This window comes from Trachemys scripta, unplaced genomic scaffold (assembly GCF_013100865.1).
Source record: "Trachemys scripta elegans isolate TJP31775 unplaced genomic scaffold, CAS_Tse_1.0 scaffold_28, whole genome shotgun sequence".
In the NCBI taxonomy this organism is placed as follows: Eukaryota; Metazoa; Chordata; order Testudines; family Emydidae; genus Trachemys; species Trachemys scripta.
Window position 1 is genome coordinate 442,983 of NW_023260513.1, and position 27,652 is coordinate 470,634.

Sequence of the window (27,652 nt, forward strand, 5' to 3'; positions counted from 1 at the left end):
AGGCGCCACCCCGGCAGGCCTAGGAACGAGGGGCTGCCCCCTGCTGGAGGAAAGTGGAGCCACTGTGTGTCAGGGCCCCCTGGCGGCCGGGCTGAGGATCCAGGCATGGGGGGCTGCCCCCCAGAGTTGGCTGCACCGCCGCAGACAGACAGACTCGAAGTACAAAAAATACCTTCTTTACTGTTAATTTCTCCAGCTCGGGGGGCCCCCCAGGTTTGGGGCTGGGGGCGGATTTACAGCGTGCGGCGGGCGGGGGGGCTCACACACAGCAGGGACGGGGGCACCCGGCTCCATATAAAACAGACCAACGGGGTGTGTGTGTGTGTCAGTGCAATCGATGGGCATGACGGGGGGGGCTCCCCGGCTACAAGTGCCAGGGCAAACGGAAGGCTGGGGGGGGCAGGGGGGTGCAGTGTGTTGCCTCGAAGTTCCGCAGGTGCTTCCGGGCCTGTAGGGCAGAGAAGAGGGAGGAATCAGTGATGGGGGGCAGGGAGGGATGCTCCAGCCCCTGCTGTAGCCACTAGCCGGGGAGAGAACCCAGGCATCCTGGCTCCAAGCCCCCCCTCTGCTCTAACCACTAACCCCCACTCCCTTCCCAGAGCCAGGAGAGAACCCAGGCATCCTGGCTCCAAGCCCCCCCCCCGCTCTAAGCACTAACCCCCACTCCCCTCCCGGAGCCGGGGATAGAACCCAGGCGTCCTGGCTCCTGGCCTCACGCTCACCCCCACCGATGGGAGGGAGGGGCTATCGGGGTCCACTCACCAGGAACAGGGCCAGCTGCCGTCGCCCCTCGGGCGTCATGTCCTCCCCTAGGGGGAAGGCGAAAGGTCAAAAGTCAGGCAGAGACCAACCCCCCCCGCCCCCGGCTGATTCCCCTCCAAACCCGCCCCCCCCCCCTCGCCTCCCAGCCACCCCCTGGGTGGAAACCCCCCCACGGGCTCATCCCCAGCACCTGCGCTGGCCGGTTCTCAGCCCAGCGATCCTCCCGCCCATGCCGAGCTGATTGGCCCGAGCTGCGGCCCCGGCATCCCATTGGCCGCCCCACACTCACCTACGCTCCAGGGGAAGTGGCCGCCGCGCTCGGCCTGGTAGGAGCTCAGCACCGACAGGCACCAGTCCTCGTCCACCTCGTAGGAACTGTACACCGAGGCTGCGGGGAGGGGGCCGGTTAGAGCGGGGCTGGACGCCTGGGTTCTCTCCCCAGCTCTAGGAGGGGAGTGGGGGCTGGTGGTCAGAGCATTTACCTTCCTCCACGGCGCTGGAAGCTTCTAGCCATTCCCGAACGACTCGCGCCCCCTCCTCGGCCATCACCTTGGGGTACCTGGAACGGGGGGGGGGGGGGGGGGGCCCGGGGCGGGGCGGCCGGGCCCCCCCCCCCCCCCCCCGGCCCCCCCCCCCGGGGCCGCCCGGGGGGGGGGGGGGGGGGGGGGGGGGGGGGGGGGTTAGACACGCAGTGCTCCGGTGGTGTCCCTCACTCCCCCTGCGATCCCAGCCCTGGGCTCCCCCAACTCACCGGTGCTGGAGGAGTTTCAGCAGCAGGTCATTCCCCCTGTTTGACATGATATCTTCTGGGACCCTAAGGCACACCAAGGGGGGGTGGGGGGCAGAGTTAAGGGTATTTTCCATACTCTTCACTGACATGAGTTTGATGGTTCTCTGAATTCTTTATATGGCACACTAGAACTGCAGAATCCACTTCCCCAAACCCACTAGACCCCACTTCCCTCCCTGTGCCGGGGATGGAACCCAGGAGACCTGGCTCCCGCCTCCTCCCGCTCTAATCACTAGACCCGCAGAAACACCCCACATCCCTCCCCGACTTTTACTCACGTGGTGGTGATAATTTCATCCTTCGTTCTTCTGACCAGCAACACTGGCCCCTGGTATCTTGGGAAACAAAGAAATAGAAATAAACCGCTAAGCGAGGCCACATGACTGGGTGGGGTGGGTGAGATAGTGAATTAACATCCCCCCGTCCTCCACCTGTCCAAGATGAGATATTTCACCAGTGGCAAGTAGTCCCGAGGCTTAATCCTGAGGGCCAAGATTGTGGATAGGTTCAAGAAGGGATACTGTTAACCTGCGGAACTCCCCACCCCATGATATTGTCCTGATCAACCTGCCACTTGATACCAGAGGCCAGGATAGAGGGAGAGACTTAGACTTCATTATTGGGCTATGGAGCCAGCTGCCACAGGATACGAGGACAAGAGTTTGGAGGGATTGGGGAAGAAAGGATTTAGCCACGAATATGCATGAAATAATGTGGCAGGCAGTTCCACAGGTTATCAGTAAGGCCCGGAGATGAGCAGGGCTGGGTCCAGAGATTTGGCTTCAGATGGAGGTTCACAACCACACCCCGTTGTCCGGGGCTGGGTTTTTCTGAGTCGAACGCCTGTAGAGCGCCACCCTGCGAACCCGACATTCGTCAGGTCTCAACTTCCCCCAGCCGTCCGCGCCTCAGTTTCCCTTTTTACCTGCAAAGCTGCTCGCCGTTGTTCAAGTTCAGGTATTGCCTCACCGTCCTGGTGACCAGCCCTCCTAGGACATGCAGGTTTCAGAGGAATTAGAACTCAAAAACAAAATCGTGGAGAGTCAAGTATGACCTAGCCGCAGAAACACCCAGGGGGGTTTCCAAAACACCCGGGGGGGTTTCGTCAACACCATGCTTAATAAATAGGTTTCCAAGGAACGAGCAGGATTGAAGCTATCTACCCAGCTATGGCCAGACTCCGCTTCCAGATAGGTGCCACGTAGAACATTAGTTGCAACAGTGTTTAATTTTTATTTTTTAGCTAGATTCAGCCAAGAACATTTCCCTCTAAAACTTCAACCAGGAATTAATTCAGCAGAGTTCTCCAGGCCGGGTTACGCAGGAGGCCAGACCAGATGACCACCATGGTCCCTTCTGCCTCAGTTTCCAAGGTGCGAAGAGAGCTCAGAGGGACCTAAACAGCTGCGGTGGGGCACCGAACGTGAGCTGCGACAGCGTTCCGAAGAGTAAGAGATCAAATCGATCCAGCTGACTGGCACCGATCTGCCTCCAGACAGGTGCCATATAGAACATCGGTTGCAACGGCGATACGGCACAAGCGCTAGCTAACTTGCGGCAGGGCGATACAGACCAGGAGGTCTCACACAGCGCATTTCCAGGATCTCAAAGAGCTTTATGAAGGAGGCCAGTCCCATCAGCTCCATTTTACAGATAGGGAAACAGAGTCACAGAATGGTGACATCACCCAGCAGGCCAGCGAGAGCCGGAAAGAAACCCCAGGTCCCAGAGTACAACGCTCTATCCACTAGGCCACCCTACCTGCTGGAGAGGTCAGAGCAATCTAGCCCCACATCGTGCCACCAGGCAGGTGCGATACAGAACATCAGTTGCAACAGTGACTGTAGGTTGCCTCTAGACCGTAAACAACGATCGTTAGGTTAAAAGCGGCTCGGCACTAACGAGCGATAGATGCAGCCAGAGGCTGGGAGCTGATCTCTGGCAACCCAGCCCGGTCAATGTCTCGCTGCAGGTGCAGGACAGAACACTGGTTGCAACAGGGACGGTTGTATTAACAGAGGACTGACCCATTTTCCACAAGGGGAGGAAATTAATCCCCCGCACAAATGGCTAATGGAACCTCTCAGGGAGAGGATGCTAACCCCCGCCTGCCACCTGATAATGAAAGCTTCCTCTGTTTCCGCAGCCAATTGGGTTTGCCCACCCCTACCGCCGCCACACATGGGACACTCCAGAATGTCACGGCTCAGAGGGGAATTCTGAGTGGCTGGGTGGGGTCATATGACCTGCTGGGGGATCGGAAAGTGGGAGAGTTATGAGATGGGATAGGCCACTGGATTCTCAGACCAGTCCATGTGTTTAAGGCAAGGGGCCAAACCACGTGGGCGGTGTGAGGAGGGGGAAGGGCTGAACCATGTGGGCAGAAGGGGGGGTCACTTACTGCAGCTCTCTGGCATGACCTTGAGCGCCAGGGGTACCAGGTCGTCGAAGGAGGCATCCAGCACCAGGGCGCTGATGTCCGGGTACGACATCGCTGCCCACGTGGCTGCAGGAGAGAGGATGTCAGCGGGGTGGGTGGGGGGTAGATCAGCCCCCCCCCCCCCATACGCTCAAACACAGACACCCGCCTGGGGCAGGCTTGGATCTGTCCCCACTTCTGACTCCCCCCTCGTATATGGTCCCTCCCTCCCCAACCCAGCCCCATGGTTCCTCCCCCCCCCCCGGTACCTGTGAAGCCCCCGATGGACCAAGCGTACAGCACAATGTCCTCGGGCGGGAAGCCCAGGCGGTGGATGGCGTATTGCATCACCACGTCCATGGCGTTGGCCTCGTTCTGCGGCAGGGGGACGCCCTGCGGGGGAGAGCGGGGGGGTTGGGAGACCGGACTCCTGGGTTCTCTCCCCAGCTCTGGGAGGGGAGTGGGGTCAGGTGGTTAGAGCAGGGGGGGGGCCGGGAGCCAGGACTCCTGGGTTCTGTCCCACCCCTGGGGACCCCCAGACTCACCGTGCTGCCAGCGAAGCCAGGGTGGTTCCATCCGAGCACCGAGTAGCCGGCTGGGAGGGAGAAGCAGGGAGGGGGTTAACGTGGGGCCAAGCGCAGCATGGACAGAACCCACTGGGCGGATGCCAGAGAGATCAGCGGTTGCAACAAAGTGTGGGGAGCTGATGGGCAGTTCCACTGCTGAGTATGGGGGGGCACAACTCACCCCCTGGTATCCTGCAGTTTAGGACAACCTGTGTCCCCCAAACTGGAGTGCCCTAGGGCAGACAGAAGGGTGGCAGCCCCAACCCCCTCCCCAAATAGAAATGGATCCTTCCCAATGAACCCCTATCCCATGCAGAGAAATGGATTGGGCCAAAAGAAAGGTTACCTGATTCCTGCACCCCCATCCTGCACAGCGATATGGGTTAGTCCAACCAGGACCATCCCAAGGAAAAGTGGATTGGCCCAAATGGGGCTGCCCTAACCTGTCGCCCCACATACAAAAAAATGGATGGGTCCAAAAGCCAACCCTCTATCCCAAAGCACAGGAATGGGCTAATCCAAAGGGAGACATCCCCCCACCCCAGCCTCCACCCCCATCCAGAGCAGGTAGCTTGGTCCAAAAGCAGTGCCTCCCCCCCCCTCCCTCCCCCCCCGATGCATAGAAGTTGACTGGTCCAAGCAGAGCTGTGCCCCAGTCCTGCCAAAGGGATTGGATCCTACCCAAGTGGAAAGGGGGGGGGAGATCCCCAGTGATGCTGGATCGTACCATCCAGGGGGGTGGGCAGGCAGCCGACCTCATAGAATCCAGCGTTGCCTTCGCAGCAGATCACCTGGGGGTGGGTGGGGGACACAGAGGGGACAATGAGGGTCCCAGCTGAACCCCAACTCGGGCACATCCATTCGGCCTCCCTAAAATCAGATACAGGATCTCCCCCCCCAACCCATCGTAAGTTGCTGCAGCGTCACCATGCGGCTGTTCCCCAGCCGCTCCACCCCAGAGGTGGCTGCATCTCAGCACCGGGTAAGCCATCCCCGAGCAGCGTCGCCATGCGGTTGTTCTCCAGCTGCTCCGCCCCAGAGTCAGCTGCATTTTGGTGGGGAGGAAGTTGCCCCTATGTATTAAAATACTCCGTGGCTTCAGTTCCATTTCAGGCCAGCGCAGGGAGTCCTGTCCTTGGCCAGGGGACTGTTTTCAAGTTGTTCCCCCACCCTCCTGGTTGGCAGGAGGGGGCTTTATGAGCGCAGCGCGAAGCCGGGCCCCTCCCTTGGGGTGGGTGAGGTGGTTCAGCCTGGTCAAATTTGGACCCCAGCTGGGCATTGTGTCCTTACGCACTGAGGAGGCAGCGCTGGGAACAGAGCTGGAAACCGTTACACTGAGGGAGAGGCCCCCAAACGCCCCTGGCCAGTGCCAAGTGGGAGCCCCCCAATCCCCACTGGCCGGCGCCAAGCGGCTGGCGCTGCCTCCAGCCCACGGGGCCCCGATTGCCCTGTGATCGGCTCTTTCGCTATGAATTATTGGCACTTTATACCACCAGCCGTCTGCCCGGCGCTGCGCCACCTCCCGCTCGATCCGCCCCGCTACCAGGACGGGGTTCGCCCCTTCGTCATGGGGAGTGCCCGGGCCGTGGATTTGTCCCCCAGAGTCCCTGTTTTCCAGATCCAGACCCCCACCCCGTAAGCGCGACTCACGTCCCGGCTGGACCGAGCCCCCGCCGCCGAGTGGAGAAACGCTCACCAGTTTCTTGCCGTGGGGCTCGGAGCTTTCCCGACGGTCCACGAACATCGTGTCAATCTCGTTGCCGTCGCAGGCTAACAGCTTGGCTCGTTTCCCATTGTACTGGGCCACCAGGGGAAAAGATTGCAGGGTTAAACAGGAAACCCAGGACTCCCGGGTTCTCTCCCCAGCTTGGGGAAGGGAGTGGGGCCTAGTGGGTTAGAGTGGGGGGGGCGCGGGGGGGGCTGGGAGCCAGGACTCCTGGGTTCTCTCCCCAGCCGCATCCTGTGCCTCCTGGACTCACCTCCTCCACCAGGCGGGCCTGGCCCTGCAGCAGCATGGGCATGACGGCTTTCTGCAGCAGGTAGACGGAGCCGGGATACAGCATCCTGCGCCCGAACGTGTGCGCCACGATGTAGCTGGGGGGGCAGAGGGAGGCGGTAGGTGGGGACGGCGCTGTTCCCCTGCCCCTCCCTCGGAAGAGAATCACCCTGCCTCCCTTCCCCCCACATCCATGAGATCTGCCCCCCACCATCCAGGAGATCCATTTATGGTCAGGGATGAAAATCACATGATTGTCCCTCCCCAGCCAATCAGCATCTGGGATCCACAGGTCCCATGTCCCACTTACCCTCAGCCAATAGGCAGCAAGGGGGCACTCCAGCCAATCAGAAGGCAGGATTCCACCCCCTCCCCCAGCCAGAAGCCGTCGAGTTGCACCCCTAACCAATCAGTAGCCAGGATCCCCTCTCAGCATTCCAAGCCCCACTCACCAGCCCTCAGCCAATCAGCATCCTTCCCTCTCAGCACTCCAGAAACTGCCCCCCCCCCCCCCCCCCCCCCCCCCCCCCGCCCCCCAGCCAACCAGCCCCCCCCCCCCCCACCCCTCCAGAACCCCCCCCCCCCCCCGTGCCCTCCTATCCCTGTGGCCAATCAGCAGACAGGACCCCTCCATCAACATTCCAAAGCCACCTCCCCCTTCACTGGCTGACCAATCAGCATCCAGGACATGCTCCTAAATGTTCCAGTTCCTCCCACCCCGTCTGGCCAATCAGCACCAAGGAGTCCTCTCTGCCCTCCCACATCTCCCATGATGCCCTGGTGCTGACACCATGACTCCCATAATGCCTTGGGTCTCCCCGGCTTCTAGGAACCCCTCCAAGCATTCTGCACTCCTCCTTCCAGCCAATGGGAACCCAGAATCCAGCTAAGCCCCTCCCCTGAGTGCCGGGGGCAGAGCTTACCTGGCGATCTGGCAGGGCAGCTTCTTGATAGCATGGAGGAAGCCGTTGGCCGCGCTCCGATGTTTGGGCTCCGGCTGCATCAGCGAGACGCCCCGGGAGTCCGACCTGCAGGGCAAACAAGGGGCTTACAGCGGGGGCTGGAAACCAGGACGCCTGGGTTCTCTCCCCGGCTCTGGGAGGGGAGTGGGGGATAGTGGTTAGAGCGGGGAGGATGGGAGCCAGGACTCCTGGGCTCTCTCTCCGCACGCACCGGCTAGTGACCTCGTCCCAGCGGAAGTCCACGGGCCAGCTCCTGAAGTCGAAGTTGTAGCTGGCGAGTTTCTTCTGCAGCAGGGAGAGAGAGAGAGAGAGAAAGGAAGGCGGGTGAGACGAACCTAGAGAGAGCGACGGAGGGGTGTGTGGAGCCTCCCCTCCCCTTCCCCCCCGGCTAGAATGGGTCATTCCAGCCCCCCACCCCCATGGCAGAGTGAGCAGCATGTCGGCACCCCCTGCTGGTCGGGGGCTGCTCCGGCAGGTGAGCTCAACCCCAGTGTGGCAAGGGAGGGGAACCGAGCACCATGGGAGGCACAATGCTGAGGGGCCGGGCCGCCAGGCATCCTGGGAAACGGGCTGGCACCGAGGGAAGCCACAGGCACCATGGGAGATGGGAAACGGCACCGGGGGAAGGGGCAGCAAGGCATCGTGGGAGATATAGGCAGGGCTGGCCCCTGAGCATCATGGGAGACATTGGGGGGAGGGCTGCATTGTTTTCCCCCGGTTGTAGGGAGAGGTCGGGGTCCGCCCCTACCCCCTTCACCTTGATTTCTGGGGTGCCGAGGCGGTGGCTATCTTCCAGGATGGTGATGAACTGGATGTACTGGGGGTTGGTCCAGCGCCCGATGCCTGCAACAGAGACACGGAATTAGAGACGTCTGGCATATCCAGGAATCCTGGCTCCCAGACCCCCCCGATCTAACCACTAGCCCCCACTCCCCTCCCAGAGCCAGGGAGAGAACCCAGGAGTCCAGGCTACAGCCCCCACCTGCTCTAACCCACTAGACCCCACTCCCCTCCCAGAGCCAGGGAGAGAACCCAGGAGTCCTGGCCCACAGCCCCCTCCCCCCACTCTAACCACCAGCCCCCACTCCTCACCTCTCAGGCAGGCGACCCCGGCCAAAAGGAGCAGCATGGTCCCAGCGTAGTGCGAGAAAGGAACCACCTTCGACATGGTCAGGTATCCTGCAGGGGGGTTGAGAGCCAGGGTTCAGTGGGCACCTAAGCTGGGCCCCCAGGGAGGAAATCAGCCTGGAGTGATGCAGCTGGGGAATGACTGCACATAACACTGCACAGGGACGGCTTGCCCAGCACTGGGATGCAACCACCTCTGGGGTGGGGCAGCTGGGGAACAGCCGCATGTAACGCTGCACTGAGATGGCTCACTTGGCGTGAGATGCAGCCAGCTATGGGGCGGGGTCTGGCAGTAGCCCAACGACATCGCTCCATTTTGGGACAGGAAGTGAAGGGGAAATCACAGCTATGAAGATAACTGCAGGGTGGGATGTTTAAGGCAGGCACAATTGGGAATTGAGCAAGGGCCAGAGGAGAGCGCCCCCGGCTGAAACCCCCAGCCCGGTTCCCAGCAGCACAGCACCCCCTAGCACTGCCCTGGGGCCAGCCCTGACAGCCGGGGAGAGTGCCCCTGGCTGGCCCGCGCCAGCCCCACACCCGGCAGCGCAGCACCCCTACCTTTTCGGTACAAGTAGAACATAGCCAGGGGGGAAGTGTAATAGGAAATAGACCAGAGCACTGACGCCTGCGAGGAACAGAAGAGAGGGTCAGTAGGATGATACAGCCAACAAAACCCACCCCCAGGATACCTGGGTTCTATCCCCAGCTCCAGCAGGGGTGTGGGGTGTAGTGGTTAAAGCAGGGGGGCTGTGAGCCAGAACTCCTGGGCTCTATCCCAGCTCCAGCAGGGGTGTGGGGTGTAATGGTTAGAGCGGGGGGCTGGGAGCCAGGACTCCTGGGTTCTATCCCAGTTGTTGCAGGGAGCGGGTTGGGGCTCACCTCAGGGCAGGGACTGCAGGCTGCCGCAGCGCTGGAGTATCTAACCCAGCCAGGACCCGTGGGACGGGATTAGAGACAAACATGTTTTCGCTGCATGAAGTGAGTCATTGCTTCCCTCTGGGGCAGGTTATGGAGGAGTGAGAGGGACCCGGAGGGTGGAGGGTGCAGGGAGTGGGGTCTAGTTGTTACCGCGGGGGCTGGGAGCCAGGACGCCTGGGTTCCACTGAATGACCCAGCCCCGAAGGCGCAGGGGGACTCACCAAGGCCAGGATGCTGTCAGCATGTTTCTCCAGCGTCCGTGGCTGGTAGTACGACTCCTGGTGGGAGAGACCCCACGTCATTTTGAGCACCCTGGGGGTCCCTTTGAGCCCCTGGGGGTTCGGGTGACCGGCAGGGCATGGGGGAAACTGGGAGTTAAGCCTCCAAGTTAGATGGGGGAAAACCCAGACAGATCCCCATCCTGCCACCAAGGAGCCAACAGGATGTTATGGGTTGGTAAAGGGGGCATGTACCACAGGGCTGGAATCAGTCAATGTGGGACCCATGGGGGTGAGAGAGGCAGCAACACCACGCCAACCTGGACCACCCATTGAAGGACATGGTGACCATTTTGGTGAGGTCACATGGGGGGGGGGGGAGGGTTATGCCAACCCAATGCCTCCTGAGTGACAAGGCGGCGGCCATACTGGAGGCACGCCAACATGGCGGCTCAGGGAGGGGGAAGCAGCAGCAGTAGCCATTTTGGAGTAACGCCAACCTGGCACGGTGGGGGTATGTCAGCCATTTTGGTGACGCCATGCTGGAACTGGGCCAACCTCGTGCCTCTGCGGTGGACACACAGCAGCCATTTTGGTGACAGCGTTTTGCAGTCAGGCCAACTTGGGCCTCAGGGATGGGGCCATGGCAGCCATTTTTTTTACATCACACGGGAGTCACGCCAACCTGGCACCTCTGGGGGATGGCATCATGGTGGCCATTTTGAGCAAGGCCACACACAGGAGTCACGCCAAATGCTGGGGGATGGTGTCATGGCAACAGGGTGAGAATGGGAGTCAAGGTAAGGGGGATATTTATGTTTGGGGGGCTGGGAGATATCAGATAGTGGAAAGGGGTAAGATGCCCCCTTGGTACTCTCCTCCCCCCATTTCCTATAATAGTCTGTCCCAGGTGGATATTAACACCCTAAGGCCTGGAAGATACCATGCCGGATAATGGGGGGAACTGGATTTCTTCAAGTACCATACACAGTGGACTGACCTGTTGGGATATCAATACACTAGAGCCTAGGAGAGGCCCTGTACACCCATCTTCCTAGTGAGTGGTCTCTCCTGAGTGGGTGAAAACATCATTACCTCAAAGGCTAGCAGCTACCATATCAAGTGAAAGAGAGTGGCACCCCCCCTATGTCCTACAATGGTTTTTCCAAGGGAGTATCAATAGCCACGGGGTTTGGACGATACCATTGGATAATGGGGGGGAGTCCAACTCTTTGTGACCCCCCAATTTCCTACAATGGTCTCCCCCAAAAGGGGGTGCCTGTCAATACCATATTGCAGAATGGAAAGGAAAGGGGTTCAGCTCACCCCGCTCCTTGTACTACAATGGTCTCTCCCAAGGGAGGGGTACCAATCCCCTGGGGATACCATGCTGGATAACGGGGAGCAGCCCAGAAGACCAACCCCCCCTCATGTTCCATTATGGTATCGCCCAGAGGGATATCAAGATCCCGGGGCTCAGAACATTCCATGATGGACAATGGGGAGCTGCCCCCTTTCCCCGCCATGGTCTTTCCCAAGCCCCCATAGAGATAACGGGAGCCCGGGCGATACCATTGTCTCCCGCGGGGAGAGGAGGCGGACTCACCCAAGAACCATCCTGGGCCCCCTCGGCTGCCTCATCCCCGTCTCGGGAGGGCCTGGCCGGCCCCCGGTCCCGATAGACCCGGTAGAGCCGCGGCCCCAGCACACAGCTCAGCAGCTTCGCCATCTTGGCCCGGACCAAAGCCGGGGGCCGGGTGGACGAGGGGGGCGGGGGGATTAACGCTACTTCCGGGTTCTCTACAGGAGCCCGCGGCGGACAGACTTAACCAGGGGATTTCAGAACGCTTCCCTCTGGGAGACGGATCTTAAAGGGCCAAGCGGCCGTTTTCTCGTCCCTCCTCCCCCCGCTCTTAAAGGGCCAGGCGTCTATTTCCCCCTTCCCTCTCCCCCTCAAATTTAGTCCTGTGGTGGGGGACGAAAGGGGGTGTTGCCACGACTACGGCCTGGGTCGCACCAGCCTGGCACCTCCAGGGTGGGGACGCGGCAGCCATGTTGGGAGTAATGCCAACTCTGGGCAGCCATTTTGGTGCCAGCATAGGGGGATGGCGGGCAGGGGTCACGCCAACTGGATGGGGGCCTGGCAGCCATTTTGGAGGTGGCGTCAACTGGCCGCTGGGGTGGGGACACAGTGGCCGTTTTAGAGCGGCTGTATTGGTCTCATGCCAACTTGGCGGCTCTGAGTTGGGGGATGCGGCGGCCATGTTGGTATCGCCATGTTGGAGCTATACCAAGATGGCGTCTTTGGGATGTGTCGGCCATTGGTCTCATGCCAACTTGGCGTCTTTGAGCCGATGATGTGGCGGCCATCTTGGTATCGCCACACTGGAGCTATGCCAAGATGGCGTCTCTGGGAGGTGCTGGCCCTTTAGGAGCCATCGTATTGGAGTTAGGCCAAGATGGCGTCTCTGGGATGTGTCGGCCATGTTGGTATCGCCATATTGGGGTTACGCCAAGTTAGTTTCTCTGGGATGCGTTGGCCATTATGGGTCTCCTGCCAACTCAGCATCTCTTCGGTGGGGATGTGGGCGGCCATGTTGATGTCACCATATTGGAGCGAAGCCAGGTTGGCGTCTCTTGAGATCTGGTGGCCATGTTGGTGTTGCTCTGTTGGGCTCATGCCCACTCAATAGCTTTGGGTTCAGGATGTGGTGGCCATTTTGGTGTCGGCAGGCGGAAATCTACGGAACGTGGCAGCCCCCATATCAGTGGCACCATATTGAAGTCACACCAATTTTCTAGCTCCAAAGAGGGTTCATGGTGGATGTTTTGCCGCGCTGACGTGCGACCGTCTCTGGGGTGGGGCAGCTGTTTATACAGGGATTCTCTCCCCCGGCGCTGAGATGCAGCCATCTCTGGGGTGGATCACACCACTCCCCTTTCCCTCTCTCTCACACCCCCTTCCCACTCCTACGCTGCCGCTGTGCGTCCCTGATAAGCTGGCCACCAAACCCCCAAGTCACTCCGGAGACAGCTACGTCCGGCTCTATTTCGGTCTCTTCCTCCTTGGGTCTTGGAGATAGAGTGCCAAGGTGGTGCCCCACAGAAGGACCCCGGCATTCGGGGCATCATGACCCCCATCTGGATCTTACTCCTTCTCCAGCTGCAACTCACCAGAGAGGAAGGTAAAAACCTGCTTTTTATTGGCCACCCCAGACTGCATCACAGGGCCGGGAGAGGGGTCCCTGTATAAACAGCCGCCCCACCCCAGAGGTGGCTGCATCTCAGCGCCCAGTGAGGGGTCCCTGTGTAAATAGCTGCCCCACCCCAGAGTCAGTGGCATCTCAGTGACAGGAAATCTAACCCCTGTGAATCCCCCTCCCCGCAGATGCCTACGTCCAGAAGGGGCAGGACCGGGAGCTCCCTTGCGGCCTGGTCGAGTCTCTCCCGGGCACGGAAGAGGTGACGTGGTCCTACAATGCTGGTGTTCCTAGGTCCTCGTCGGTGCCATTATTCCGGGGCGCGGCGGGTCAGGCCCAGAAGGAGGCGGAGGCCAGGGAGCGGCTCTCCGTGTTCCGCAACCACTCCCTGTACCTGCGGGGGGCCGAGGACAGGGACACGGGGACCTACTGGTGTTCGGTGCAGGAAGACACCCGCAACACCTACCACCTGAAGGTTGTCACAGGTGGGTCGTGGCTGGCGCCCCCTAGAGGGGATAGGCCCTGTGCCCCATTCCCACCCCCCTGAGCCAGCCAGTCCCCGTCCTGGGGCTGGATGGGAGCCGGCACCCCTTAGAGGGGACAGGCCCCTGCCCCATTCCCACCCCCCTGAGCCAGCCAGTCCCCGTCCTGGGGCTGGATGGGAGCCGGCGCCCCCGAGAGGGGACAGGCCCCTGCCCCATTCCCCACCCCATTGCCTAACTGTCCCTGCAGGGACCCAGATGGCGCTGACGACCGGCCACACCAACATGACCTGCCACCAGTTCTCCTGTGCGATCTTGGACCGGCAGGCGCTGCCGGCGGTGACATGGCGGGTCGACGGGCAGCGGGCGCAGGACACCGACGGGCAGGGCTGGCACCTCGTCTTCTCGGGCTCGCGGGCGGCGCTGCTCCAGGCCTGCTGGAACACGAGCGACCAGGGGGCCAGGAAGAAGAAAAAACGTGTCAAGTGTGAGGTGAACGGCGTGCAGGTCACCTTCAACCTCGCTGGTAGGGATGGGGCCAGGACACTGGGGTTCTCTGGGTAGGGAGGGGGGGGGGGGCTGGGAGCCAGGACTCCTGGGTTCTCTCCCCAGCTCTGGGAGGGGAGTGGGGTCTCGTGGTTAGAGCGGGGGCGGCTGGGAGCCAGGACTCCGGGGTTCTGTTCCTCACTCACCCCTTGTGTTTTCCCCGGGCGATGGGAGCAGGGAAGGACCCCCCTGCCCCCAACATGGGGGGACCCGCCTGTAGCTCCGCCTGGATCCCCCTGGCCGTGTGCGCAGCGCTGGAGTTCCTGCTCCTCCTTGCCTTGGGGGCGGCGCTGTGGAGGCGGGGGCAGCTGGACCGGAGGTAAGTACTGGCGGGGAGCGGGGAGTGGGGTCTGATGGGTTAGAGCAGGGGGGCTGGGAGCCAGGACTCCTGGGTTCTCTCCCCGGCTCTGGGAGGGGAGCGGTGTTGTACTTAAAGTACTGCACAGGATCTTTTCAGGGGGAATAAGACAAAACGCCACATTTATTAGTAATACATGTATTCATTAACACTGTATTATATGCATATAATATATTACACTTACACTCACACACACACACACAAACACACTCCGTCTTGTTGTTACCAATTAGTTGCTCCCCTTAACTTCACTGGCCAGGTGAGTTAGATGGGGGAGGGGGTGGAGCCGGGCTTCTGCCGATCCGGATCGATGCTCCCATGTTGACAAGACGAGACCCGGGGTCCTCTGCAAGACACCTCACTTTTATAGCAGCTTTCCTCTTATGCAAATCTATACCAGATTCAAACTCTGTGTCTGTGTCCATTGGTCCTTTGTGCTGCTTTCTTTTGAGTGTTGTCCCAATGCTGCAAAGAGGGTGTTTCCAAAAGAAGGTGCTTGCTTCTAACCCCCGAGGCCGTCGGTATGTCTGCTTGTCTTTAATGAGCCCACTTGACACGTTTTATTGTCCTTGGGTCTGGCTCCCAGCCCCTCTCCAACAGTTGAGGCTGTCTGGAGGTGCTGCCTTCCATGCCTTGCTCATCCACACCTCATTCATTCAACAGGGCAATTGATTAAGAGTGGGGGGGGGGGAGGGGAGCTCTTGTTCTACTGCTAGCAAAAAGAAATTTTTCTTCTATCTTATTCTATCCTTAGGGGCTATAATATTATACCAAGGGCAATGCAAAGTTTCTAAATGAGGCTTTGATACAAAGTTCCATGAAAACAGAGGTCACACGTGGGTAGACCCACCACAAGGTTATATGAAGAGGCACAATGTAAAGTCATATGAAAATTATCAGAGATTGATCTACAGCGGGGGCTAGTGGTTAGAGCAGGGGGGGGCTGGGAGCCAGGACTCCTGGGTTCTCTCTCTGGCTCTGGGAGGGGAGTGGGGGCTAGTGGTTAGAGCACGGGGGGCTGGGAGCCAGGACTCCTGAGTTCTCGCCCCGGCTCTGGGAGGGGAGTGGGGTCCAGTGATTAGAGTGTGGGGGGCTGGGCACCAGGACCCCTGGGTCCCATCCCTGAAGCTCAGTAGGGAGGCCCCCGCTCACTCGTCCCCCAATTCTCTCTCTGCAGGTCACACCTGGACGACCTTCCCGCGAACACCCAGCCAGGTAGGTGCCCCACTACGGATCTGTGGGGCCGCTGGGGCTAGGGGCAGAAGCCAGCCTTCGCCCCTACCCCATTGTGGGGTGGGGGGCAGGGCTGTGTCTGCCTTCATTCAAGGGCCTGGGGGGGAAGGGATTTCTCTCCCCCCAACCCCAGGAGCTCCCATCAATTCTCATGCGGTTTCTCTCCTGTCTCTTATTCCAGACCCTCCCGGACCCAAATCCCAGGCGCAGCTGTATGAGAACGTGGGGCTGGGCTGGGACACGCAGGTGGGGAGCCGGCGCCCCCTGGGGGGGACAGGCCCTGTGCCCCATTCCCTGCCCCCCATAGCCAGCCAGTCCCTGCCCAGGGGACGGATGGGAGCTGGCGCCCCCTAGAGGGGACAAGCCCCTGCCCCATTTCCCACCCCCCTGAGCCAGCACGTCTCTGGCCTGGGGCAGGATGGGAGCCGGCGCCCCCTAGAGGGGACAGGCCCCTGCCCCATTCCCCGCCCCCTGAGCCAGCCAGTCCCTGCCCTGGGGCTGGATGGGAGCCGGCGCCCCCTAGAGGGGACAGGCCCCTACCCCATTCCCCGCCCCCTTAGCCTGCTAGTCCCTGCCCTGGGGCCGGATGGGAGCCGGCGCCTCCTAGAGGGGACAGACCCCTGCCCCATTCCCCGCCCCCCTGAGCCAGCCAGTCTCTGGCCTGGGGCAGGATGGGAGCCGGTGTCCCCTAGAGGGGACAGACCCCTGCCCCATTCCCCGCCCCCCTGAGCCAGCCAGTCCCTGCCCTGGGGCCGGATGGGAGCCGGCGCCCCCTAGAGGGGACAGACCCCTGCCCCATTCCCCACCCCCTGAGCCAGCCCCGTTTCAGGGATGTCTGTGGGCTCCTGTCATTCCAGCAGGGGGCACCGATCTTGTCCAGCCATGATGGCCCCGTCAACCCCTGTGGAGCGACCCCCGCCCCTCGAGCTCTGTGTCGGGTTCCGGGCGGGGCCGAGCTGCGTGTCAACACCCAGCGCCCCCCGCAGGGCGGGTCGGAGGCTCCCTGAGGCCACCAGGGGCTTTCCAAGGGGAAGAGCTGGAAGAGGAACCCAGGCGTCCGGCCCTCCGCCTTCCCCGCCCCATGGGGGCTGGGGTGACAGATGGGGACTGGGCAGTTTGGGGGGGTTTGGAGCGGAGAATAAAGGAGAATGGAGCAGAGTTTGTGACAGGAGTGTGGGGCTGAGAGAGAGAACACACAACCACATACATCCAACCACAACCGCACAAACAGAACCAGACACGATCACAAATGCATGCACACAACCACATGCACGCACACTCCCTACCAAAACCACACACACACAGCCACCCAACCACACCCGCACGCACAGACTCAGACACAATCTCATACACACACACGCACAACTATGCACACACACACGCCGAAAATCAGACACAATAACACAATCACAATCAGAGACACACACAGACCTAGACTCAGGCACAATCACACAGATCCACACACACGCAACCACGCATGCACATACACACAGAACAAGAGTCAGACACAATCACACACATACACAACCATGCACACACACACAGAAAACCAGACATAATAACAATCACACACACACACACACAACAACATAATCCCCACAGACACACACGCACAGAAAACCAGACACACACACACACACAAAACTCATAACACAATCACACCCACAGAGAACCCCCCACAATCAAACAAACACACACACACATAACCCCTCCCCCACAATAACAGAAACACACACACAGAGGACATAAGAACGGCCAGACTGGGTCAGACCAATGGTCTATCCAGCCCAGTATCCTGTCTACCAACAGTGGCCAGTGCCAGGTGCCCCAGAGGGAATGAACAGAACAGGTAATCATCAAGTGATCCATCCCCTGTCGCCCATTCCCAGCTTCTGGCAAACAGAGGCTAGGGCCACCATCCCTGCCCAGCCTGGCTAATAGCCATTGATGGACCTATCCTCCAGGAATTGATCTAGCTCCCTTTTGAACCCTGTTATAGTCTTAGCCTCCACAACATCCTCTGTCAAGGAGTTCCACAGATTAACAGTGTGTTGCGTGAAAAAATACTTTCTTGTGTTTGTTTTAAACCTGCTGCCTAGTCATTTCATTTGGTGGCCCCTAGTTTTTGTGTGATGAGAAGGAGTAAATAACACTTCCTTATTCACTTTCTCCACACCAGGCATGATTTTATAAATCTCTAGCTTATCCCCCTTAGTCATCTGTTTTCCAAGCTGAAAAGTCCCAATCTCATTAATCTCTCCTCATACGGCAGCCGTTCCACACCCCTCAGCAGTTTTGTTGCCCTTTTCGGAACCTTTTCCAAGTCCAATCGACCTTTGTTGAGCTGGGGCGACACATCTGCACGCAGTGTTCAAGGTGTGGGCATCCCACTGGTTTATATAGCGGCAACATGATATTTTCTGTCTTATTCGCTCTCCCTTTCTTGATGATTCCCAACATGCTGTTCGCTTCTTTGACCCCGCTGCGCTTTGAGTGGATGAGTTCAGAGAACTCTCCACAGTGACTCCAGGATCTTTCTTGAGCGGTAACAGCTCATTTAGACCCCATCATTGTATATGTCTAGTTGGGACTGTGTTTTCCAATGTGCATTTCTTTGCAATTATCAACATTAAATTTCATCTGCCATTTGGTTGCCCAGTCACCCAGTTTTGTGAGATCCTTTTGTAGTTCTTTGCAGTCTGCCTGGGACTGAACTATCTTGAGTGGTTTTGTATCGTCTGCAAATTTTGGCCTCTCTCTTACCCCTTTTTCCAGATCATTTATGAATATGTTAAATAGGACTGGGCCCAGTACAGATCCCCGGGGGACAGAAACCACCCCCCCCCCAACACACACACAGAACCCCCCCAATAACACACCACACAAACACACCCGCAGAGAACATAAGAACGGCTGGACTGGGTCAGACCAAAGGTCCATCTAGTCCAGTATCCTGTCTTCCCACAGTGGCCAAGGCCAGGTGCCCCAGAAGGAATGAACAGAACAGGGAATCATCAAGTGATCCATCCCCATCGCTCATTCCCAGTTTCTGGCAAACAGAGGCTGGGGCCACCATCCCTGCCCAGCCTGGCTAATAGCTGTTGATGGACCTATCCTCCATGAACTTATCTAGTTCTTTTTTTAACCCTGTTAGTCTTGGCCTTCACAACATCCTCTGGCAAGGAGTTCCACAGGTTGACTGTGCCTTGTATGAAGAAATACTTCCTTTTGTTTGTTTTAAACCTTCTGCCTATTAATTTCATTGGATGGCCCCTAGTTCATGTGTTATGAGAAGGATTAAATAACATTTCCTTATTCACTTTCTCCACACCACTCATGATTTTATAGACCTCAGTCATATCCCCCCTTAGTCATCTCTTTTCCAAGCTGAAAAGTTCCCATTTTATTAATCTCTCCTCAAACGGCAGTTTTGTGAGATCCTTTTGTAGCTCTTCGCAGTCTGCCTGGGACTGAACTATCTTCAGTGCTTTTGTGTCGTCTGCAAATTTTGGCCTCTCTGTTTACCCCTTTTTCCAGATCGTTTATGAATATGTTAAATAGGACTGGGGCCAGTACAGATCCCTGGGGGACAGAACTGCCACAATCACAATCACACACACACACACACAGCTCTCCCAATAACGCAATCACACATCACACACACTGACAGAGAACCCCCCAGTAACACCATCACACACCACACACACTGACAGAGAACCCCCCACAATAACACAATCATACACACACAATAAAACAGACATACAGAAAAGTAGCTACACCGAGAGCAAGACAGAAACACACAACACAATCACACAGACACAAAGTTACACACAACAACATAGTCACACACACAGAGAATCACAAACACACACAGAAATGCACATATACACAATAAAACAACCCCCCCACACCTATAACGATGCAGCAAAACCAACACAGAAACCCAGCTACACACAACACAATTACACACACACTTACACTACTACACCCAATGACACCCACACAAAACCCCAGCCCCACCTGTGACAGACGTGGCCACACAACACAGCCGCACCGTGCCCTGCTCCGCACGCACACCCTGTGCACCCCCTCACACACACCTGCACTGTGCCCTGCCCCCCACGCGCCGCCAGGGGGCTGCGGGTTGGGAACAAAGTCACAACTGCTGGCGATCGGAGCCGAGACAGGATTTATTCTGGACGCGTTTCAGGAGAACAAATACACACCACACACAACACAATCGCACTGTGTCCTGGTCCACAATTTCACAGCACACACAGCACAAATTCACCGGTACACAGGCACACTGCGTCACTGCGCCCGGCTCCACAATCTCACCCCCCAGCACCCAGCCCCACCTGCCACCGAGCTCCCAGCCTGTCTGCTCACGCCCGGCTCTGGGCGCTAACTCCATGTGCAGCACGGGGAATTTCTGATCACCCGCACATACGCCCAGTGCGAACACCACAACAACAGAGCTCTGAGTCATGCCCCAGCCAAAGGCCTTGTGTGTCCCAGCTCCAACCCACAGGGCATTTCACAGAGCTGGGAATGGGGGGAGCCCAGGGCTGGGCTAGCAGGGGCTGTGGGTCGGGAGTGAGGGGCACCGGCAGAGCTGCGGGGGGACAGGACCGGGGTAGCAGGGGCTGTGGGTCGGGAGTGAGGGGCACCGGTAGAGCTGGGGCGGGGGGCAGGGCTGGGCTGGCAGGGGCTGCAGGTCGGGAGTGAGGGGCACCGGCAGGGCTGGGGGGAGCCCAGGGCTGGGCTGGCAGGGGGCTGCGGGTTGGGAGTGAGGGGCACCGGCAGAGCTGGGGGGCAGGGCTGGGCTAGCAGGGGCTGCGGGTTGGGAGTGAGGGGCACCGGCAGAGCTGTGGGGGGACAGGACCTGGGTAGCAGGGGCTGCAGGTCGGGAGTGAGGGGCACCGGCAGGGCTGGGGGCGGGGAGGGCTGGGCTGGCAGGGGCTGCGGGTCGGGAGTGAGGGGCACCAGCAGAGCTGTGGGGGGACAGGACCGGGGTAGCAGTGGCTGCGAGTCAGGAGGGAGGGAGGAAGAAAGTCACAACTGCTGGGCGATCGGAGCCGAGACAAGATTTATTCTGGACACATTTCACGAGAACATGAGCAGAGGAAGCCGAGGCGCTGATCCTGCCCGCGCCAGCAGGGGGCAGCACCAAGCTGCTGTGCCGTTGTGTGGGGGCAATACAACGCTCCCGGCCCCTTCTAGCCCCTGCCCAACCTCTGTCGGCAGTGGGATGAAGAGCAGAGTCCTCCCCCCCAGCACCCTCCGGGTGATCATTGCCCCGATGCCAGCCCTGCAGCCAGGCGAAGACGTGGGGCCAGGTGTGGGCAAGGCTGGCGAGCAGAAGTGCTGACCCCAGGTGCGGGCGGGGCCGGTGCGGAAGGCAGTGAACATCTGGCACCAGATGTCTGTAGTGCCAGTGAGCATGAGGGGGGGAAGGCAGAGGGAGGAATACAGAAGCCTGGACAGCTGGAGCCAGGGCATCTAACCCCAGCTGCAGCCCCCGCAGATCCCACCTCTGCCACCAATGGGGCATTGGCAGCTGCAGCGAGGGGGCTCAAGGCAGGGGATGGTGCCGCAGCGCCCCATTCTTAAAGGTACATTTGTCCACAGGCTGCGGCTCCCTCATTGACAGTCCCGTGTCATCGGGAGCCGGCAGGGACAGGTGGGAAATTCAGCTGCTCGCCTTGGATTTTTTTTTGCGGGGGGGGGGCGGGGTTACATAAAAATGGCAGCATGCCAGCTGGGGCGGGTTTGGAGGCTGGAGACTGCAGCAATGGGTAGCTTATCAGACCGAGAGTGAGACTTGACAAAAAGAAACAGAATGAACGAGTGAAAAAGTTCAGGGGGCCACCACGAAAGAATGGGGGATATATTTTCCTTCTCCGGACAGACCCCGAGGGTCTTTCCCCTTCGTCCCCAGGTTATAATGATTTAAGACGACCAAGAAAAGGCCAAAGATCGGGTCTCACCTCTGGCTAACAAGTGCCCCTTTAAGAAGAAAAGGGGCGGGGCTATTTAAAGGCAAGGTGAGGATGGATTTTTTTTGCCCCCCAACAGAAATTATTTCCTCTTCTCTCCCGGCTTCTAGAGCAGGGATTAGAGGCCCCAGGCGAGCCAGGCCCCCAGCATAGCCAGCCCTGCGGCCAGGGAGAGCTGGGCCCCGGCGCCCGCGGCCGAGTTGCAGAATTCGCCCTCGCAGCACTCGTAGGAGGTGCTGTAGGTGATGCCCGCAAAGGACGAGGTGTCGTTGGTGTGGCATTTCACCTTGTCAACGCAGTTCTTCTTCATGATCAGCTTGTGGCCGGCTGGGGGGAGAAAGCGAGAAAGAGGGAATGAGACAGAAATGCAGAGGGCCAGAGAACGAGGGGACACGAGAGAAACGGAAGAGGAGAGAGGACGAGGAACTGGAAGAGGGAGCTGGCGAGGAGGAAGGGGTGTTACCTGCACGGCCCCGGATGATAGCGCAGAGCTGGTCGTCCTTGCAGGTGACGGTGGTGGTGTGGCAGGGGATGCCAAATACGGTGAAGTCACATTTCAGGCACTGCAGGGCCGCTCCTGGGAACAGAGAGCAGGGGTGAGACTAACCGGACCCCACCGACCCTCCCTCAGCCGGGCAATGGAGGGCTGCACCCCCAGGGGGTCCGAACGGGCAGCTAGGTCTGTCCCCAGCCCCATGACGGCGCCCCCTGGAGGGAGCCCCAGGGAATGAGGTGGGGAGCTGGGACTCAGGCAGGGAGGTCTGGGGGGGCAGGAGGAGTTGGGGGGCCTGGGGTTGAGGTGGGGGAATGAGGGCCCATGAGTCAGGTTAGGGGTGGGTCAGGGGTTAAGGGTATGGGGGTGAGGCTGGGGGGCTGAGAGAAGGGGGGTCGGGGTGAGAGTGTGGGGAAATGGGGTGGGGTTTAGGGGCTGGGGGTGAGGCTGGGGGGACGGGGTGTGGGTCAGGGGCTGAGGGTGAGGCTGGGGGCTGAAGGGAGGGGCTCAGGCCAGGGGCTGGGCATGGAGCGATGGGGATGGGTCGAGGGCTGAGGGTGTGGGAAGACAGGGGGCAGGGCGGGGGCTCGGGGCACAAAGTGCGACTCTCCTCTGGGACGGGAACCAACGGAGAAAACTGTTGCGCAGCTCGAAATATTTCTCCTGGGCTGTGAGCAAACTGGTCGGGCAGCTTCAGTGCCTGCCCCCCCCCAAGCCACCCCAACCTGCCTTTCCTGACAAGGGACATCGGGCTGCCGGCAGATAAGTCATGGCAGCGAAAGCCTGGGGCTAATTATCAGAGGGGTCTGTAAACAGGCCACATATTTAAGGCAGCAAAAATAACCCCTCTATTCCCACCCCGCTACTCCCCTTCTCCCCACTGTCCCCATTAAAGCTCTGTCTGCCACCCCTCAATGCCCCTGTTACCCCGCTTCCTTCATCCCATGCTAAAAAAAAACCCTAGAAAATCCTGAGGAAGTTCCAATGTAAAAAATGTAAGTGTAAAAAAACCTCACTTTGTTTGGCAGGATTTCAGGCGTCAGGGGCGTAGCAGTACCCTGCACGCCTTCACTGAACGGTGGTGCTTAATTTCCAAAAATTCTCTTACAAATAGAGTTTAACTCCGCAAAGCTCAAGTGTGGGAAAAGCTGGAAAGGGCAGAGTTAAGGGGGCATTTCCCACATAACTCTGATCCCCCCCCAGAGAGATGTCAATAGGAAGGGAGAACAACTGAGTACCTGAACCAGCTCACACAAGAATGGTTCTCGCCACAACTTGTACTCACATGACCCACCGGGATCCCTGACTGTGGTCTGTGAGTGCCATTGATACAAGGGAGGGCAGAGTTAAGGGTATATTGGGAAGGATCACCTTAATTCTGGCTGCTCTTTGTCCAGTGGTCTGAGTTTTGGGAATTAAACTCTTCCAGTTGGGAAGGAGGATAGAGCTTTTACATCCTCCTTAGCGAAGTGACCTGGTGTTGAAGTGAGTTACACTCGAAAGGGGGCTCTCCTGAGGAAGGAGGGAGTGGAGAAATACAACGCGAGAGCTACCGACCCACGCTGGAAAGTGGAGGTGGGGCAAAGATCCCTGGGTTTCGTGGCTTACCGATCCCGGCGCAGGTCAGAATGGCCAGACACAGGAGGAGAGTTTTGTCCATGGTCGTCTCCTGGCGAGGCGGATAACAGAGCAGATTATCGAGGCAGGCGGGACCGTCCCAGGGCTCGGGGGCTGGTGGCTGAGTCTGCGTCTGGCTGCGTGTGATCTCTTTGATAAAGAGAGCTGGGGTGGGAGGGGCAGGTGGGACGGCCAGGGCCTGGAGCCGTAGAACGACACATGGATGCAGGGGCCCTGATTGTCACAACTTGTAAACACATGGACGTGTGTAGCTGCCACAGAGCCTGGGATTGGGTGGAGATGTATTTGTACAGATGAAACGCGCACACTCACACACACTCACATGCACACACACACACACAAGTATACACCCCCTGACAGACAACACAGGGTGTAAAGACACCTGTAGGTAACTCCCCCCCATAGCTAACACACACACAAACCAAACACACACATTCACATATTGTCTCTCACACCCACTCACGCTCGCTCTCTCTCTCTCTCTCTCTCTCACACACACACACACCCTGACAGACAGACACAGGGTGTAAAGACACCCATAGGTAAAACACACACCCCCATAGCTCACACACACACACACAAACCAAACACACACACACACACTGCTTCTCTCACACCCACTCACACTCTCACACATACTCACATTCACTCACACTCACATTCTTTCTCACACACATACACCCCCCGACAGACAGACACAGGGTGTAAAGACACCCATAGGTAAAACACACATACCCCATAGCTCACACACACACCAAACACACACACACACTGTCTCTCTCACACACCACTCACACTCTATCTCTCTCTCACACACACACACACACATCCTGACAGACAGACACAGGGTGCAAAGACACCTGTAGGTAACCCCCCCCCCCCCCCCCCGCTGTAGCTAACACAGACACACACACACGGAGCAGATCTTTGTCCCTCCCTGTCGCACCCCAGCTGAGATGATCTCGTTCATCTGCCAGATCCCAAGAGGAGCAGGCGCTGGGCGAAGCAGGAATTTCCCACGCACCATGGCTCAGGCGGGACACGCCCCCTTGGCTCCTCGCCAGAGAGCCGGGGTTGGGGGCATTGGGTGTAACACGGCCGGTACCTAGGCGTCCTGAGTCCCTCCCCATGCGGGCTAGTGTCACTAACACGAGCGCTGGCCATTCCCGCGTGGGCTCCGTCTCCTCTGCTGGGCTGGCGTTTGTGGGTTATGTCTTGCTAATACAGTGTGGAACGGGGCTAATCCGTGAACGGGGCGGGGCTGGTTTCTCGTGTGTCCTCGGGGTCCTCCATGGGATGGTAAAATCTCCACTGCGCCCGATGTGGAGGTGAAGCCCCCTCCGATTACTGCACGGTAAATACACCCCAGTTCTTCCTGTGAGCTCTCGCCTACGCCCCACATCAGTTTCCTTTCACAAACACCTGGAAGTTTTACCGCTGTAACTTTCAGTGAGGTGTTTGTGTGTGGGGGGGGTTAACCTCTTTCCTTTGATTGCACACGCAGGGAGTCGAGGTGAGGGGCTGTGATCCTAATCCCCACCCCGCTGATTCCCCACTCCTAACGCAGGGAAGGCCGCTGGCCTGCTGCCGATAATTCCCACTTGGGCCGGGTGGCCAGTCTGCATTTCCGAGGGAGGCGTTTTGCTGCACTCGGCGTTGGGGCAGGGCTCACGATCCCACCGGGCGCCTTTAGCTCTGCATTCGCGATGGTTTCCATCAGTGAATAGTCAGACCAGTAAAACCCCTAGGGGTTAGAGTGGACCTAGGGGTTACAGTGGACGAGAAGCTGGATATGAGTCAACAGTGTGCCCTTGTTGCCAAGAAGGCTAATGGCATTTGGGGCTGTATAAGTAGGGGCATTGCCAGCAGATCAAGGGACGTGATCATTCCCCTCTATTCGACATTGGTGAGGCCTCACCTGGAGTACCGTGTCCAGTTTTGGGCCCCACACTACAAGAAGGATGTGGAAAAATTGGAAAGAGTCCAGTGGGGGGGGCAACAAAAATGATTAGGGGGCTGGAACACATGACTTATGAGGAGAGGCTGAGGGAACTGGGATTGTTTAGTCTCCAGAAGAGAAGAATGAGGGGGGATTTGACAGCTGCTTTCAACTACCTGAAGGGGAGTTCCAAAGAGGATGGATCTAGACTGTTCTCAGTGGTACCAGATGGCAGAACAAGGAGTAATGGTCTCAAGTTGCAGTGTGGGAGGTCTAGGTTGGATATTAGGAAACACTATTTCACTAGGAGGGTGGTGAAGTACTGGAATGCGTTACCTAGGGAGGTGGTGAAATCTCCTTCCTTAGAGGTTTTTTAAGGCCCGGCTTGACAAAACCCTGGCTGGGATGATTTAGTTGGCAATTGGTCCTGCTTTGAGTAGGGGGTTGGACTAGATACCTCCTGAGGTCCCTTCCAACCCTGATATTCTATGAACCCCGAATGTGGACCAGTTAGACCAGTGTAAAGGGGCCGCATGCACTTCGATACTGGTACAGCTGCGTCCGGTGCGGTGATTTGATCGTACGAGGCTCATTAAAGCGATGTGACTTTCCAGAGAACATCATGGGCTAGTTACTTCTCTGTAGGCAAGTGGCGGTGTAGCCATGTCGCTCCCAGGATCTCAGAGACACAAGGGGGGTGAGCAAATATCTTTTATGGGACCCACCTTGTCTCTAGCTTCTTCTCTGGGAGCCTCTGACGGGGTGTACTTGCCCCGCTCTGGAGAGGAAGGGGTTAAGCCTCCACTCCTGCCAGCAGAAGACACGCCCCCTCGCCCCTGCTGGGCATGCGCCAACTGCTGCTACAGTATAAAAGGGAGCGGCCCAGCCTCATTCTAGGCTGACCCCTGGCAAGGAAGGACGCACATCGCCGGCTCCAGCCCGGGAGCAGCCAGAACCCCCGAGCGCGGGAGCCAGAAGCACCGAGACCCAGGCAGACGCCTGGATACCTGCGGACGCCCGAGGAAGGTCAGTGCCGCTGGGACCAGTGCTGGCTGAGGAACCCGGAGACCCCAAAGGCATCCAGATGGCAGCATTGGGGAATACGGTGGGAAGTAGCCAGGGGAACTGGGCAGGGGACCGGGTACAGAACCAGATCTTGGGCTGGTGTGTTTCGCTCGGCACCTCGCTGACTCAGTGCCACGTGCACTCTCCATTGCAAGGGCCCTGGCTGGGACCTGGTGGAGAGGGAGGGCCCGGACCCCCTTACCCCTGCCGCCCTCTGCAGGTGGCACCTCACCTCCCCGACTCTGACCATTAGGCCGCATAGCCCAGCTAAGGAGGGCAACTTTACTGACTCTGGACACTCGGCCACTCAACCCTGCTAAGGACGTCAGCCATACAGACTGGGGTCACAGGGCAATTATATTGACTCTGGCCATTGGGCCGTACTGCCCTGAAGCTAAGGGCAGGCAGGCGGACTTAACTGTGGATCCGTGACGCCTTTGCCACACCCCAAAGGGGGATGGGGTGTACTTGCCCCACGACATAGAAAACCATCCAGTCGGGCTGAGGTGAGTCCAAGCCAACTGGGAAACATCGAAAACAATCGCTTAAAACTAGACCCAGCTGGAGAAATCCCCCAGCGGGCGCGAATTCAGAAAAAGTGCGACTTCTATTCCATTGGCAGTTCGTTAATGTGTCCCGAGCGGCCTGGAGGCACCGAAGCCATGGAGAACAGCCAGTGACAAGTAGATGTTCTTAGAAATGCAGATTCTTGACATGACTGTGGTCTATAAAGGCATGGGGACAGATTTTTAAAGGTATTAAACACAACAGATGCCAAGAGGCGCCTAGGGGGATGTTTCAAAAGCGTCCAGGCGCCCGATCCCCATTGAAATCAGCGTTAGGGGGATCAGGGGGATCGGGCGCCTGGACGCTTTTGAAAAATCCCCCTAGGCGCCTCTTGGCATCTGTTGTGTTTAATACCTTTAAAAATCTGTCCCCA

At 58.6% G+C, this 27,652-nt stretch overlaps 3 protein-coding genes across 4 annotated transcripts; 1 reads left to right on the forward strand and 2 right to left on the reverse strand.

The window, feature by feature from the left end:
• Positions 1-160: 160 nt before the first annotated feature.
• Positions 161-11,546, reverse strand: ABHD16A (abhydrolase domain containing 16A, phospholipase). Its single transcript, XM_034757544.1, has 20 exons — positions 11,366-11,546; positions 9,763-9,819; positions 9,182-9,248; positions 8,588-8,674; positions 8,253-8,338; positions 7,707-7,780; positions 7,457-7,561; positions 6,517-6,631; positions 6,234-6,335; positions 5,265-5,328; positions 4,517-4,566; positions 4,241-4,364; positions 3,954-4,058; positions 2,478-2,541; positions 1,831-1,887; positions 1,514-1,576; positions 1,245-1,321; positions 1,052-1,150; positions 763-809; positions 161-448 (listed from the first exon to the last, which is right to left on the reverse strand). The coding sequence occupies exons 1-20, from the start codon at positions 11,486-11,488 to the stop codon at positions 365-367; spliced, it is 1,650 nt and encodes a 549-aa protein (XP_034613435.1). The 5' UTR covers positions 11,489-11,546; the 3' UTR covers positions 161-364.
• A 1,227-nt stretch (positions 11,547-12,773) lies between these two features.
• LY6G6F (lymphocyte antigen 6 family member G6F) lies at positions 12,774-16,937 on the forward strand. 2 transcript variants are annotated; one of them, XM_034757554.1, is made up of 7 exons: positions 12,774-12,944; positions 13,148-13,444; positions 13,692-13,967; positions 14,165-14,306; positions 15,523-15,560; positions 15,760-15,824; positions 16,439-16,937. In XM_034757554.1, the coding sequence occupies exons 1-7, from the start codon at positions 12,890-12,892 to the stop codon at positions 16,583-16,585; spliced, it is 1,020 nt and encodes a 339-aa protein (XP_034613445.1). In that variant the 5' UTR covers positions 12,774-12,889; the 3' UTR covers positions 16,586-16,937. The 2 variants fall into 2 exon arrangements, with proteins under 2 accessions (XP_034613445.1, XP_034613442.1); XM_034757551.1 differs by having other exon boundaries at positions 12,775-12,944; positions 16,436-16,935.
• Positions 16,938-20,649: 3,712 nt separating this feature from the next.
• SPACA4 (sperm acrosome associated 4) lies at positions 20,650-23,836 on the reverse strand. Its single transcript, XM_034757670.1, has 3 exons — positions 23,679-23,836; positions 22,041-22,154; positions 20,650-21,904 (listed from the first exon to the last, which is right to left on the reverse strand). Exons 1-3 carry the CDS (start codon positions 23,728-23,730, stop codon positions 21,696-21,698), a joined length of 375 nt encoding a protein of 124 aa, XP_034613561.1. The 5' UTR covers positions 23,731-23,836; the 3' UTR covers positions 20,650-21,695.
• Between the last annotated feature and the right edge of the window lie 3,816 nt (positions 23,837-27,652).